At 42.1% G+C, this 16,254-nt stretch overlaps 1 protein-coding gene across 2 annotated transcripts in view; it reads right to left on the bottom strand.

Annotated features, from left to right (window-relative positions):
* Positions 1-5,738: 5,738 nt before the first annotated feature.
* Positions 5,739-16,254, bottom strand: part of Mrrf (mitochondrial ribosome recycling factor) — a 58,089-nt gene continuing 47,573 nt past the window's right edge. For both annotated transcript variants that reach the window (XM_051185320.1, XM_051185319.1), the window contains 2 exons: positions 15,563-15,722; positions 5,739-6,144 (listed from right to left, as the gene is read on the bottom strand). In XM_051185320.1, the coding sequence (XP_051041277.1) occupies positions 6,067-6,144; positions 15,563-15,722 (238 nt within the window). In that variant the 3' untranslated portion in view covers positions 5,739-6,066. The remainder of the gene's footprint in view (positions 6,145-15,562; positions 15,723-16,254) is intronic.

The following is a 16,254-nucleotide window of genomic DNA, read 5'->3' as shown; positions in this document are numbered from 1 at the left end:
AGAGATGCAGATCCTAAAAGAAAGAGATTTCTTATAAGATACTAGCATGAGGCCCCTCCAGGGTTAAGCACAATTGCCTCACAGTTGGAGCCAAGTGCAGAGCCCTGTGGAGGGCGGCCTACCTGCTAGGGACATCTGCCACACCTGATCCCGGTAAGAACCTCTCAAGGATGTGCCTTGAATGGAGAGTCACTTTGAAGAGAGAAGTGACAGGAGGTGACTTACTGTATATAGAATGGTGGTAAAAATGGCTCAAAATGTATGGTTTGGCACCTGGGTGGGAGGTGATGCCTGTCATTTAGGAAAGGACACATAGAAGGGTGGGGTCTGCTGAGTGTGAGAGTGTGAGATGCTAAAGAAGCAAATCCAAGTCTAGAAAGCAGAAGGAACAAGCTGAATGAATGGAGGAATAGGGACAAAGAGGGTCATGAAGTCCAGGTAGCACATACTAGGCAAAGCAAACTGCTGAAGGATGGGGTGGGAGGGGTGAGCTTCCTGCCACCTGAGGAAGCTGGCAAAGCCAAGTAAGCAGTGGTTGAAAGAGTCACACCCTGAACAGACACACAGCCAGAAGTCAACAGACACAAGGCAGGAGTTTGTATAATTTGATGGGCTTTGTGAGGTGGGGCATTAAAAGGGTTCTGGGTTAATTGGGGCCTTTTCCTCAGTTTGATCTTACTTGACAGCATAGGAGAATTGAAGTGGGTCAGAATGGAATGGGAGACAACAACCATAACTGTTTGCTCAGTCAGCACCTACCTTCCTCAGAGCAGAAGCAGCCATGTCTTACAGCTCAGTGTTAATATTATAGAGCAAATGGATTTTCTAAACACATCAGTGTTACCAATCAATGCAAAATAATTGTAAGGAGTTCTGTAAATACAGAAAGAATAAAGAATATTCTTTATCCTTGAAATCAAAAAATTCTGACACATGATATAACATGGATACTGAGGACCCTAACCCAGTGACATAAACCAGTCACAGATACGTTCTGTGTAAGTCTCTGCAACATCCTAGAGAGGTCCAATTCAGAGAAGGGACAATAGTGGCCCCAGGGGATGGGAAGTGGGGACAGAGCTAGTGTTTGTTTGATGGGTCTAGGGTTTCAGTTTTTTTGTGGTGAGGAGTCCCAGAGACTGATTAGACAATAATATAAATATGCTCAATAGCTCTGAGCACTTAAAAATGGCTAAGATGCCTAAGACATTCAAAAGAAAAGGGAAGATGCAAGTTTTAGGATGGCTTGGAGTAATAAAGCCCAGAGCACACTGCAACTTGGGGCTCTGAAGGGCTTTTTAAAAGCAAAGAAATAGAGAATGAAAACACCACAAAGTACAGAAAAACAAGCAAACCAACACACACCACACTCACACACACTCTACACACACCACACACACACACTCACACACCACTGTCCCACACACACTCACACCACTCTCCCACACATACACACTCACACCACACACACACACACTCACACACAGCCACCACACACACTCACACACCTCACACATACAGCACTCTCCCACACATACACACTCACACCACACACACACAGCCACCACACACACTGCACATTCACATACCACTGTCCCATGCACATACTCACACCACACACACCACACTCACACCATACACACTCACAATACCATTCTCCCCCACACACATACACAAACTACACACTCTCACACTACACTCTCACACACACTCACACACAGTACATGGCAACTCAACACGAAGTGATGTTGTCCTGGACTCCAGCTTGGCTTCAGTGGCAGACAGATCAGCAGTTGAATGGAGATGAAGAAATGCTATTCACAAGGCTGACAGACTCACTAAAAGGCCAAAATTTCAGACTCTAGAAAATTAGACACCATTTCTTCTTTCCATTCTCCTCTCCTTTTTTTCCAATACAGTTTCTCTGTGTAGCCCATTCTATAAACCCGGCTGTCCTCAAACTCATAGGCCTGCCCACCTTTGCCTTCTAAGTAATGGGACTCAAGGCGAGCGCCTTCGTCTTTCATCAGAGATGGCTGGCCGCTGTACCCAGCAAATGTCCATTGCTGCCCTGCCAATGGGAGTGCCACACACATGTGGAATGTGAGATACACAGAGCAAAACCTGCTTGGAAGTTATACTGAGTTTGAAACCTCACTCCAGTGCTCACCAGACTGTATGAGTACAGGCAAGTTACACAAACACACATAGCAGCACCTACACCAACTAAGCTTACGTGGAGTGACACATGTTAAGGTCTAGTGTGTTGCTTAGTTCACAGTAGACATTCAATAATCATGTCTGTAGCTATAGGATTAAAAGAAAAATTTACCAGATCATCTAAGAATAGGGGGTCCTTTTTTAAAATAAAAATTTAACAATTATTTATTTACTGTGTGAGTATGTGTTTCAAGGCATACATATGGGGGTCAGGGACAACTGAGGGAGTCGGCTTTCTCCTTCCACCATATAGGTCCCCAGGATTGAACTCAGTGCTTTTACTTGCTGAGTCACTGCATTCACTCTCTCTAAAAGATGGGACTGTAGCCCAGGCTGGCCTCAAACTCAGCCTCTCAAGTATCAGGTTACAGTCATAAGCCTTCAAATCTGGTGAATAGTGATCCTTTAATCATCAAAAAGAAAAAAGAAAAAAAAAACCTAAGAAAAAACATCCTCCAATGCACTGGGCTATTTAAAAAAATACTATGGGGTTAGTAGTCAAACAAGTTAACAGTGCAGCAGGGGAAGGGATTGTCTGCATATACACATGGACAGATGGCCATGGCAGCTTAAAAAAAGTAAACCAGAAAAAACAAAACAAAAAGCACAACAGTTCTCCTCTTTTTATACATCACTTTAAATGGGGCTATGACCAGAGAGTTGTGAGATTTTGTTTTGTTTTTCAAGACAGGGTTTCTCTGTATTGCTTTGGAACTAGCTCTGTAGACCAGGTTGGCCTCAAACTCACAGAGACCTGCCTGCCTCTGCTTCCCAAGTGTTGGGACTAAAGGCGTGTGCCACCAATGCCTAAGAAATTTCTTTTTTTTGTGTGTGAGAAATTATTTTAAAATTTGTCTAAGGGTAGGGCAGGCATATGTAAGTGGACAGGTGCACACATGCAGAAGGCAGAGCAGAGTGTCAGGAGTCAACCCACCTCTCAACTATTCTCTTGGGACAGGCTCTCTCACTGAACTGGAAGCCCACTATTTTAGCTCTCATGGAGTCAGGGTAATGGAGCTCTGGAAGTCACCTGTCTGTCCACCCAGGGCACATACAGTGTCCGGCTTTTTCTGTGGATGTTGAGGTGTCAAATTCAGGTTCTATGCACGCAGCAAGCACTCTGACCACCCAAACCACCTCCCCAATCCTGAGAAATTTCATTGTTAAAATTTATGTTTCTTTTGTGAGATCTGCACACTTGTGCACACATATATACACCAAAAGGAAGATTTTAAAGCAGGCTAAAACCAAGTTTTTCATGGGACTTTGAGAGTCACCAAACTGAACATGGGAGGTATTTACTTCTGCTAATGTAAGAACTTCCAGTGTGAGACTGTCTGCCACGGGAGACAGGGGTAAGTTACCAGCTCCTGTACCATGTATCTCAGTATACCCAATCAAGTAGTTGCCTTCTGGACCCTGCCATCAATATATCCCTAACACACAGGGCAGCAAAGCTTCTTTGATAAATGTCAACTGAAATAGAGCAATCAGCTGAAAACCATTTGCTGAGCCGTCCCACCGCCCTGGGCCTGGGGCTTTCCTTTATTCATTTATCATGATATATGGCTTTGGCCAACATACACACAGGAGAGAAATTGTTGACATGTGGAACCCAAGTACTGAAAATCTTTCATCCCCCCCCAAACCCCGTCTGTTCACCAAATAAGTTTTGTTTATTTAAAGACTACAGAGGATTTGGCTGTTAAGAACCAAATGCCTTTGGAGTGGAGTTACAACATAATTTATCATTTCCTCTGTTTATTAAAAAGTCCTGCGTCTCTGAGCAGCACACTTGCAGTGAGAATTCCACCATTCACAGAACTGGGGCTCTGCAAACCTGTGTGGCCTTTCCCCTGGCTAACTTCCCACTGGTCTCTGGCTTTGAGTAGGCCAGCCTTGGCCCAATCCTAACCTTAAATTCTCACTATTTCACAGCAGGTCCCACCAAGGTGGGCAGAGGCAGCAGCAGAGGCTCATTACCTAGGCAGGCCACACCACCTAGAACAGAATAGACCTTTCTGCTTGAGACATTATGAGGGAACTCATCTCAGATAGTAGTACTCAGTGCCAGAGGTCACAACTCGGCAGCACGCAACAAACTGCTGGTGATCACTAGATCCTGTAAGACAGCAGGTGGCAATGGCTTCTGGTTAGACAACCTGGCAGTGCTGGGAGTGTGCTTTGGAACGGAGCCCCGCCTCCCCAGCATCTTGTGCCATCCTACTCATTCACACCCTTCATAGCATGCTTTCTAGGAAGCCAGTAAACCTACCTCCCAAGTCCTGAGCAGCATGCTGGCTCATTACCTGGACCACAGAAGGGCCTGGAAGCTAGGTTTATGTGGTCCAGACTTGCTACTGTCAACAGGAATAGGGCTCTTTTTTTCAGGGATAAGTGCAGAACCCAACTGTCTACAGGTAGACATATCTCAAAACAGTACAGGACACCTGGCTGGTGTCCTCTCGAGAACCTGGTATGTGGGAAAGCTGCACACATTTATTACAGGAGTGTTCATGACAAGCAGGAGAGGACAGTGGGAAAAAGGTAAGGTTTTACCTGACATCAGTGGGAGGGACAGACTTTGGCATTAGAGATTAAAAACTTTTTAGCCCTGCTTTGCTGCTTGCTAGCTGTGTGACACTGCTGGAGAAACTTTACATCTTGTGAAACGAGGCTGATAACAATGAAAATGCTCCTTAGTCAACTGTAGCGGACTACTTCCCTACTTTACTGTCTGGGAGGATTCATTTCCTTAATAGAGGCATGTTTGTTCCCATGCTTTTAAGTGTAGGTGGTACATATATGTCTAGTTTCCTGTGAAAATTACAAATAATGCCTACAAAATAGCTTAGCTTCTGATGGTTCTATTATAATTGAATGGAAAAAAAAAAAAAGATTGCAGGAGAAAAAAAAAGACAAACTAACTTAACCTGGCCCTCAAAGTCATGCCACAACAGGTGAGTTAGCTCAGCAGATAAAGGCACATGGTGCTAACTGTTAGAGTCTTGAGTTCTAGCCCCAGGTCCCACATGGTGGAAGAACTGACTTCTGACTTCTGGGAGTTGTCTGATCTCTACATGCTACGGCATGTGCCTTCATGTGTGCATGTGTATATACACAGAAATGCCAAAAAAAAAAAAAAAAAAAAAAAAAAAAAAAGAAAGAAAAAGGATGGGCCACAACAAAGCACCTGTCCATCAGGAAGACAGGCCCTAGCCAAACAGAGATCATTACCAAAAATATGTTGACAGAGATGAGAGTGGAATGACAGAAAGAAAAGCATTTGGTGAGCAGCTGCCAACTTACTCACAACATAAATACACAGATAGCTTCAACCATCATTCTCTAGTTATTTTGTCAAGATACAGACTAACAGAAAAGAAAAACAGAGGTTTCAATATAGGAGCCCACGAGCCCAAAATGGGGCCTAGATCAGGAGGCAGAGACTGCTCTTGGTTGCTTTATAAAGAGGTTCTGGGGGCTTTCCCACCCAAACCACTCTGTTTTTCTTGTGGTTAATTTTCCAATTTATTTAGGTTTGATCATGAGCAGTCACATGAAGGCCCACATTAGTCCAAATGAGTTAGAAACAAGGGCAGGGTCTGATTCACTGTCGGAAAGGAGGCAGTCTTGTGGTGATGACAGAGTCAAAGTCACTGCACAATTGATATCCTCTGAGGCCATCACACCAGAAGATTCTGAGCCAAACAGGGCTATGCAAGGAAGCAGGAATAGATTCAGTGAGCCTGAGCCTCCTGTGGAGCAGCAGTGATGGATGGACATGGGGGTGGAAGGCACCAGCTTGTCATCTAAGGGATGACCAGAAAATGTGACTGCTGACTTTCATCCAAGGAGTTCTTTGGTCTTTGCTGTCAAATGCCTGTCCAGCTCTGCAACTGTGTCGTCGGCCATTTGGCTGATCTGCAAGAACAAAAGTGAAAGTTTGATGGCTGGGATGGGGGACAAATGTTCCCAAAATATACAAAGGTTACTGGGAAGTAATGATAGTGACAGAGTTCATATAACTGAGTGCCACCCAGGCTCTAAGAAATCTGTATAGACACTGTTACTGATTCTTAACAACAGTCAGGTGAGGTGGATGAGGTTATTCCCCTTTCAGATAGAAAAACAAAACAGACCATTTATTCAGGGAACACAAAAAGTCATAATATCAAAAAATACACAATAGCCTGATTTTACAAGCCAACATAGTACAGAAAGGCCAGCCTAGCTGCCTTCTAGCAATCCTCTAGAGCACTGGTTCTCAACCTTCCAATGCTCCTCATGGTGTTACAGCTCCTCATGGTGTGGTGACCCCAACCATATAGTTATTTCATTGCTACTTCATAACTGTAATTTTGCTATTGTTATAAGTCCTAATGTAAATATCTGATGTGCAGGATATATATGCTACGTGACTCCTGTGAAAGGGTACTTAAAATCCCAAAGGAATCAAAGCCCACAGACTAAGAACCACTGCTCTAGAATGGCTTACACTTCAGCTACTCTATTTCAAAAACCTTTAGATGCACTGATATAGACTCTAGAGTTAGAAAATCAACAAGAAAACCAATAGACACAAAAATGCAAATTTTCAGCTATCATTGTTAACAAAACTTGATGCTATAGTTTCTAATTACCTGCAAGCTACAATGAATGGATAAGCTCCCATATTGCAGGTGGAATTCACACTGATACAGATACTCATACTACTTAATCCCCAAATATCTCAACTGGGAGATTATTAAGCAATCACATTCTTTTATTATAATCATTTATGTATGGGTTCTTTGGCTGTGTATATGTTTGTGCACTGGTGTGTAATGGTGTGTAACTGGTGCCTAAGAAGGGCAGAAAACATGTGAGACCCCTTGAACTGGAGTCATGGATCATGTGGGTGCTAGGAATCAAACCTGGATCCTCTGGAAAAACAGTACTCTTAACCACTGAGCCATTTCTCCAGTCCCAAGTTTTTAAAAAGTCTTTTTTACTTTATTTATGAGTGTTTGTCTAAACGTGTATGCACCTTCTGTGTACCTAATACCTGGATGTTGGATTCTCTGAAACTAGAGTTATGGACCACCATGGTCATAAACCACCATGTAGGACTGAACCTGGGAAGAACAATGGATGCTCTTCATCAATGGCCAACTACCAAGCACCTAGCCTCAAAATTCTTAAGTTCTAGGTGTAGAGATGTTTACATGGGCTTAATTTCTTTAGTGTGTGTGTGTGTGTGTGTGTGTGTGTGTGTGTGTGTGTGAGTTTATGTACACTACATTAAGTGTAGATGCTCAGGTTATAAGAACCAGTCAGATTGTTAGGAATTAGAGTTATGGGGTGATGAGCTGCCTGATGTGGGTGATTGGACTGAACCTGGGTCCTCTGTAAGAGCAGTAAACTCCAGCCCCCTATCCCCAACTTAATTTTGAGTAGTGAAAAAAAATCAGAAAATTTAAAGTTATAGGATAGGGAAGCAGATGAACACATACAGACATTAAAATGGCTGTGTCAAATTCTAGGGAGAGAAAATATATTTAACTAAGACCATGGTATGGGTTACATTTATAATAATAAAAAAAGTGTTCGAATAATGCTTCAAGATATTTTTAACATCTTGGAGACATGTTCATGCTTTCCTTCAATTAGAAAAATAATCCAATATAGAAACTTCTGCTTGAATATCTGTTGAAAAACTAATCTGTAAAATACCTAAACAAAAATTACACACTTTAAAAAACTAAACTGGTGGTGGTGGTGCACACCTTTGATCCCAGCAATCAGGAGGCAGAGGCAAGAGGATCTCTGTGAGTTAAGAGGCCAGCCTGGTCTACAGAGCTAGTTCCAGAGTTATACAGAGAAACCCTGTCTCAAAAAACAAACAAACAAAAAACAACAAGAAACTAAGGCACATACCAAAACCTTTTAATTTTTAGAGCATAAGTGGATATTAGACACAGAGCAAAGGATAACCAGCCTATAGTCCACAACCCCAGAGAAGCTAGAAAAAAGGAGAACCTCCCCCACACCCCCCTGAGAAGGGGAAATGGACAAGATCTCCTGAGAAACTTGGGAGTTTGGGGGGGAGAAAGAAGGGGGGAGGGGAGTGAAGGGGAGAAAAGTTGGGGGGAGGAGATCATGAGGAAACAGGCTGGTCAAAATGGGGAAGGACAGAGAGCAAGGAAAGAGATATTTTGATTGGGGGAGCTATTGAGAAACCTGGCACTAGGGAAATTTCCAGGAATCCATAAGGATGACCCCAACTAAGACCCTAAGCAATAGTGGAGAGGGGCCTGAACTGCCCTTCCCCTGTAATCAGATCGATGACTACCTGGATTATCATCATAGAATCTTCATCCAACAACTGATAGAAGCAGATGTAGAGATCCACAGATAAACACCGGGCTGAGCTCCCAGAGTCCAGTTGAAGACAGGGAAGAGAGATAATATGAGCAAAGAAGTCAAGACCAGTTTGGGGATACCCAAAGAGACAGGTGACCTGAGCTAGTGGGAGCTCACTGACTCCAGACTGACAGCTGGGGAACCTGCATGGAACCAAACTAGACCTTCTGAATGTGGGTGACAGTTGTGTGGCTTGGGCAGTCTATGGGGCCACTGGCAGTAGGACCAGAATTTATCCCTACTGCCTGAACTGGCTTTTTGGAGCCCATTCCCTATGGAGGGACACCTTGCTCAGCCTAGATACATTGGAAGGGGCCTAAGTCCTACCTCAAAGAGATGTGGCAGACTTTGTTGACTCCTCATGGGAAGCCTTATCCTCTAAGAGGAGTGGATGGGGGATGGGGTAAGGTGGGCAGGAGGAGGGGAGGGAGTGGGAACTGAGATTGGTTTGGTATGTAAAATGAGAAAAGATTGTTTTAAAATAAAGAAAAATAACAAAAAAAAAAAAACAAACAAACAAACAAAAAAACCAGAAGAAAAAAGAAAACCAGTAAGATAAGAAAAAAACCAAAAAACAAAAAACAAACAAACAAAAAAAACAAACTAGTGTGTAGTGCTGACCAATCACCCCTGGACATGGGGCATCCTCTACAGTGTGGCTTCAGCAATGGAACCCTACCATCAGGGTACAGAGAGCAATCAATAGTCTTAGCAATAGCCTGTGGATTTTTTTTTTTTTTTTTTAAAGGGCTGGTCTATGAAATTTTTTTGGCCAATGACTCAACAAGATGCAAAAATATTCCTGGCAGTGGAGGTTTTACTTGGTGGCATAAGATGTCTAGTTGGTACACTGTCTCTATTATATGGTGATTCCATTTAAATTTCTTTTATAACATGCCAAAATCTGAACATTCTATCTTTTAGTGCTGCGAAGACAAATAACGTGTTATTTAGGTCTGTATTGTTCATATCCTACCTAAAACACAGAACATATAAAGTTCTCAGGAAGTATTTATTAAGAGAAAAATTGTCAAAGTTCTCTGTGCTTTCCTATAGTAAGTATGCACACCTTCCTAAGAATGAAAACATGATTTAGCAGGTGTTGCAGGCTCCCTTCTGAGTCTAAGTGGAGTTGAAATGAAGGCAGCGTGGCAGGAAGCTCCAAGGGCTAGTGTAGTGTGCAGATCTGTGTGCTCAACAGCACAGCAGCTGCTTGATATCTATTTGCTGACCACAGGCCTTGGCCAGGAGTTAGGAACTAAATACATGGTTTGAAAGGATAAAAACTAAAGAGCTTGCTACAATTGGTCCCAGGCAGAAAAGCTCTCCCCATAGTAGGAAAAATGCAGCTCCTGGGACTGCTGGGTACACAAGAAGAATGGCTGGACTCAGAGCAGCAGCTGCTCCCTCCTCCACAGTCAGTCATAAATGTCTGAGACACTTCTGGTGCCTGGAGCTGCCTCTCCTAGGCCAGGAACAGTGTCCAGAAAATTCCAGCCTGGGCCAGCCAAGGGTGAAGGCCACAATAAGTTTGAGAAATGCAGGGGAATACCTAGGCTAACAATCTGATAACAAGTGACATTTCCACTCTGAATCTGTTTCCTCACCCATCAAATGAGGGTGCTAATCTCCCTCAGCCAGCAGTTAAGTAAAAACAGGATTATACAACAATGCCATAAACTGGTTATCTTATACAGATGCTGGATGTGTTACTGTGACTTTTACCACCACTTTCTGACTTCAAAAGTACTTACTAGCTTATTAGCAGTTGATAGGTACAAAAGGCCCTTGGGGACAATCCACCTGCAGGTTCACCATTTTCACCTTTAAACACTGATGATTTGACACAGCCAGCAGCAGCAGCTCCTACTGCTGAATACTTACTACATGCCAGACACTGGCTAACAATCCACATGGACATATGATATGCTGCTGTCTCCTTTAGCATGTTTTCACTTAACAATTGCATAACAGTTTCCTCTATACAAAATGTTTGTTTCTGTTAACTCATTTACTGAAATCCAGCCATCCCACATAACACCTATAAAGCAGAAAGAACAATTATTATCCCTATTCTATAGGGAATAAAACAAGGCAGTGTTGGGCAAGATTTCTCTGCTCACTCTGATCTACCTACTAACTTCTTTTGTAATGTGATGTGGTCACAAATTCACTCACTCCTGATTGACAATCCCACTCCACAGCATCTGGCCTGCTCCTTCCTCATCCCAGCCATGTTGTTCTAGGGTCACTGAAAGGGTTAGTTCCACTTCCTTTTAAATCACAAGGTCAGGAACAAGAGTGGATGAAAGAACTTAGTGAAAGTTATCAAGGACCATCAACATACTAGTCTCATCTAAGCACGAGTGTCTTCTGGTCCTCTTATTGTTCTTATGGGACGGACACAGACCATCTTACTTTAGAGATGAGCAAAGAGACTCACAGGTGAGTGAAGCCATTTGCTCACTTTCACAGCTGGGAAGTAAAAGAGCTAGGGTTTGAATGCCCGACTCCAAAGCAAGAAGCATTTACACTCTCATGCCTCGGCATATAAAATTATAACATTATCACCAACAACACCAGGACCACCTTACCCCATCTAGCACCCAGCCTGCTGCCTGCATGCAGGGCCCTCTTCCTTCAGCCCTGCCAGCACCAGGCTTCACTCAATCCAGAGAGTGCTGCTTCTCAGAGCAGTGAAAGGATCTTGGCCAGAGTCACTGGCAGTTTTTGCCAAATGCTTTAATGTTCACCAGGCCCATTTATGGCAAACTAAAGCGAAGGTACCACAGCAGGCTGGCAGATGTCAGGAGTCATGAGTGGGGACATTCCTGGTCCTGCAGCAGCACTGGCTTAGGCTAGGGACTGAAGGGAGTCAGGGGTCAGATACAATGACTTGAGACACAACCTACAGCTCAATCATTTCAATCTTACACACCAAAGATGAAAGAAATATTGTTATAAAGATACTTCTAAACAACTAGACTGCCAAAGAATTCTGAAAATGATTTTTATAAGAAAAGGTCACTCTTATACAATAAAAGGCTGTTCATAATCCCATCACTGAAGTGACTTCTGAAATTTTGATCATTACAAACTACCAATCTTTATATGCTTGTATCTTTAAAACTTCCTTATTAGACTTACTCATTTTATTTTATATGTGTGTGCTTTATGTGCACATATGTATGTACACCACATATGTGCTTGGTGCCCACAGAAGTCAGAACCCCTGGAACTGGAGTTACAGATGGTTGGCAGCCACCATATGAGGGCTGGGAAATTAACCTGGGTCCTCTGTAAAGCAACCAGTGTCTTGACCACTGAGCCATCTCTCCAGCTACAGCTTTTCTTTGTAAAACATAACTGTAATGTTACTTATAGTCCACTACTTTAAAAATAATAAATTCATCAGTGTGGTGGCACACACCTTTAATCCCAGCAGATGGGAGGCAGAGACAGGCAGATCTGAGTTTGAGGCCAGCCTGGTCTACACAGTGAGTTCTAGGACAGCCAGGGCTACACAGAGAACCCATTTTGAAGAAAAAAAAAAAAAAAAAAAAAAAAAAGCAATTCTAAAAAATTTTCATGTCAATGGAATTTTTTTCTAACTTCAATACAGATTCCAATGAATGGAATTCTAGTGGACACCATGACTTTCAAGAACTTGGTTCCTAGTTTTCAGTTTGATACATGCAGCCCTGTAGATTAAGGTTGACATTTCCTCTTAGATATATTCCTAAGCTGTAAGTCAGGAATAAATGGCTGCAGCATTTGTCATACTATCCTCTAGAAAGGTATAAAGATTCAACAAGAACAAACAAATTATGAAAGAGGATACAAAGGTAATGGTTTTTCTAGTTTTAATCTGTTGTGGTCATCAGTAAGTGCACTAAAAATAAGTTCAATAGTAAAAATGAAAAATTCAACATGAAGCGCCACAGGGACAGAGGGTCTCAAAAACAAAAACAAAGAGCAACTACATAGGTGCTTTATCTGTCGGTCTGTGTACCACATGGGTACTTGGTACCCAGGGAGGCCAGAAGAGGATGACAGATCCCTTAGGGCTGGAGTTACAGATGGTTGAGAGTCACCTTGTGGCTGCTGGTAAGAGCCTCTGGAAGAGCAGCCAGTGTGCTTAAGTGCTGAGCCACCTCTCCAGCCCCTAGAATGGTTATTATAACTGCATAGTACTTCAGTGGGATGCATAGACTTTTAGTCTGGTTAATTTCAGTCTGACTTTTTTGTTTATAATAAAGTTTATTTTAAAATACATTTTAGCGTATAAAGGATGATCTGAAGACAAACAAAATTGTGTAAGATCACATTAAATTTTTTTTTTTTTTTAGTTCAGCCAGTTATGGTGATACATGTCTGTAATCCTTGTAATAGGGAAACTAAGACAGAAGGGCTTTGATGAATTGGAGGCCAGCCTGGGCTACATAAGGAGTTACCAGGTCAACAAGGGCTACATAGCAGGGTACTGTCTCATAAAATCAAAAACCCAAGTCTAAATGTTAGAATCTAGTAAAAGGCAAACTAAACTGGTTGGGTGGTGGTGTATACCTATAATCCCAGCACTCAGAAGGTGGGGTAGGAGGGTCATGAGTTTGAGTCCCACCTCAGATACAGAAAGAAAAACATGCATGTGTGTTTAAGAGGAGAGATTTAAAAAAAAAAAAAAAAAAAAAAAAAAAACCCACACACATACTCTAAACTTGAAGTGGTTCTAAAAAGATATATTAAAAACAATGCATCTCTGAGCTGGAGGTAGAGCTAAGTGGTAGACCACTCACAGAGTGTATGCAGAGTTCAAGCCCCAGCACTGAGAACACAGAAGCAAACCAATACTTTTCTCTATTTAGTGATCTATATTTTGTATGTTCCACCCCAAGAAAACATAAAGATTTATAAAGAACATATTCACTGTAACCTCACTAATATTTTTTAAATTTTAAAATAAGTTATTTTAAGTAAAACATCTATAAGCAGATCTTCTAAAAGATAATTTTGTATATGGACACAAGATGAACTATTCAGCAATCATGAGAAATGGTCATTTGCAAAATTTTTTTCAAACATAAACAGTTAATGCCTTTATTAACAAATGAAAAGGTAAACCTGGACTCAAAGTTTATATATATATTGTACATACTCAATATTGTTTAAAACTATGTGTTGAAAAAATAAAAGGACTATTTCAAAATGCTGAGTGACACTTCTGAGTTTATGGGATGATTCTCTTCCAAACTGTGAAACAGTCTTCACATTTTACATTCTTCATAATGAGCAGATAATATTTTGATAATTAGGAACAAAGAAAAATTTAAACTGCTGAGGCAACAATCAGCCAACAGCTTTATTATATAACACAAAGCAAAGCAGAAACTCCTTTGGTGCCATCCAAATAGAGGACCTCTGCAGGGTGCACAGGGGATGCTCCATTACTCCCTATGCAAAATATAACCACATACACACCTGTAAGTGATGTTAACAAGGAGGTAAGAGTAACACAGAAATGACATCTCTTCATCCAAACTTTTACACCAGAGAGACCATGATACAGTGCACTGCCTGCAGAGCTAACTGAGATAGATGTTGGTCCCCTCTACTCTATCAAATCAATGACTGTCTTCATTCTGTCTCACACTAACAAGGTATCAGTTTAGTATCAAAATACAAAGCATTTTCACCTAGAAAGAATAATGAAGAGTAGGAAGCACTGGGAAGAAAGTATAATCTGAAAAGGGTGGGAATCCAGTGGTCATGAGGAAGACTCCTGTCAAGGTCTTTGTCAAGTGGGTTTGAACAAGAGCACTCAGTATCTGGACATTCTTCCTCTTTAAGGAGCATGTGCTCTACACTCTAAGGCAGACTCCAACTTGCTGAGGGAGGAGTCCGACAGCTAGGCAAGTCCACAGCCTACTATCAGGAAGCAACACAAGGGCCAAGTGTCCACTGCAGAGATGGAATCCCTAGGATTCCTAGGAATCCCTAGGAGCAGGCTTTGAGCCCTAATCAGTGCTCTGAGGACAGCCTGACCTAGGACTGTCCCTCTGAGCAAACACAGGAGGGAAGAAAGACAGCAAGAGGGAAGATCTGAGATTTAAATGTTAGGCATCCTAATGGCAACCTCTAGCATTCCATGAACCCTTCAAAGGGACAAATTACCAATCCTTTTTTTACAGGAAAAGAGAACCCAAGGGTCAAGCAATTTTTCCAAGATCACAGAATATCAGCTGCAGAATGGCTTTCCTTTTGCACTGCAAGCTTCTGGTTTTTTCACTGTATACATTTGCAGAATTACCAGAGAAACAGTTTAATATGCATGTTTCAAAGCTGGAGAGATGGCTCAGCAGTTAAGAGCACTTACTGCTCTTCCAAAGGACCCAAGTTCAGTTCCCAACACCCACATCAACTCTAGCTCCAAGAGATCTGACAGCTTCCTCTGGACTTTGCAGGAGCTTGCACTCACTTGTGTATCTCCCATATAAACACACATGTACACACAATGTAAAAGTCTTTTAAGAATACCATCTCTAGACAATATACTTAATCAGAAAACACAGGAACGATGCCCAGGAACCAAAATTCCCCTAGGTGATTGCTGACTGACCTATAATCAGAATGTTAACTGCTGTACCAAGATGAAGGCAGCAATTCACTCCATGCCTCCTCCAGCTCTCCTGCTCTGCTTGCTTCTTCTTTCATGCCTCATCCTACCCCATCTGCCTCGCCCCCAGCTTTCCTAAGATGATGCTTTCATTGTGAATGCAGCAGCTCTGAGGCCTAGTACAGGCTAGGCTAAGAACAGAGACTTAGTGTTGCTCGTGCAAATGAAATGACCAGAAGCATTCTGTTCTGCTGTCCTTGCTTCTGACATGACACAGACTCCTTGGGTCAGATATATAAATTCTACATCTATTGGCAACAGTACCTGTTTCTCTATGAGCCTGATGGTATCCTCTGAGGTTTTGTCCTTTGATTTCTTCAGCTTATTCATTGCATTAGTGCGAACCTTCCGTAAATTTTCTTTGGCCTTGTTGGTATTCTGTTTGGCTAGTTTTACCAGCATTTCTCTGTGTTCCCTGGTTACTCTGAAAAAAGACACACACACACACAAAAGTTGAACAAAACTATTTTTTCTAGTAATATGCTGACCTCCAACTAAGAATTTATCACCACTTCATTCACTAGCTCAACAGTCTACAGGCTTGACCTGTTAGCTGATGACTTTCACATGAGTGACAGATGCCAATGTACATGCTTAGTTCCTGGAGAGTTATCTGGTTAAAAAAAAAAAAAAAAAAAAAAAAAAAGTAAGAGACATTACAGAACCAGGCAGACTAGGTGGACCCAGAGTCAAATTTCAAGATGCAGATATGTCTTCTCAAAACCCCCAGCTGTCTCCCGAAAATCCAATGACAGGAGGGACTAAGATGAGCATGTAACTCATTTACCACTGACCCTGACACATTTTAAATGCTCAATAACAGGAACCAATTAGCCACAATTAGCTTTCCCTTCCTTTAAAATGTTTTTCCTTTCCATCCCACAGCACTGCAAATGAGGGACGCTACAGAAATAATGCTATTGCTATTGCTGAAGCTCTACATCACCCAACCTTCA

Source organism: Phodopus roborovskii, unplaced genomic scaffold, assembly GCF_943737965.1.
Source record: "Phodopus roborovskii unplaced genomic scaffold, PHOROB, whole genome shotgun sequence".
Lineage (NCBI taxonomy): Eukaryota > Metazoa > Chordata > Mammalia > Rodentia > Cricetidae > Phodopus > Phodopus roborovskii.
Note: the sequence above shows the minus strand (reverse complement) of the source record. Positions and strands in the feature narration are given on the sequence as shown.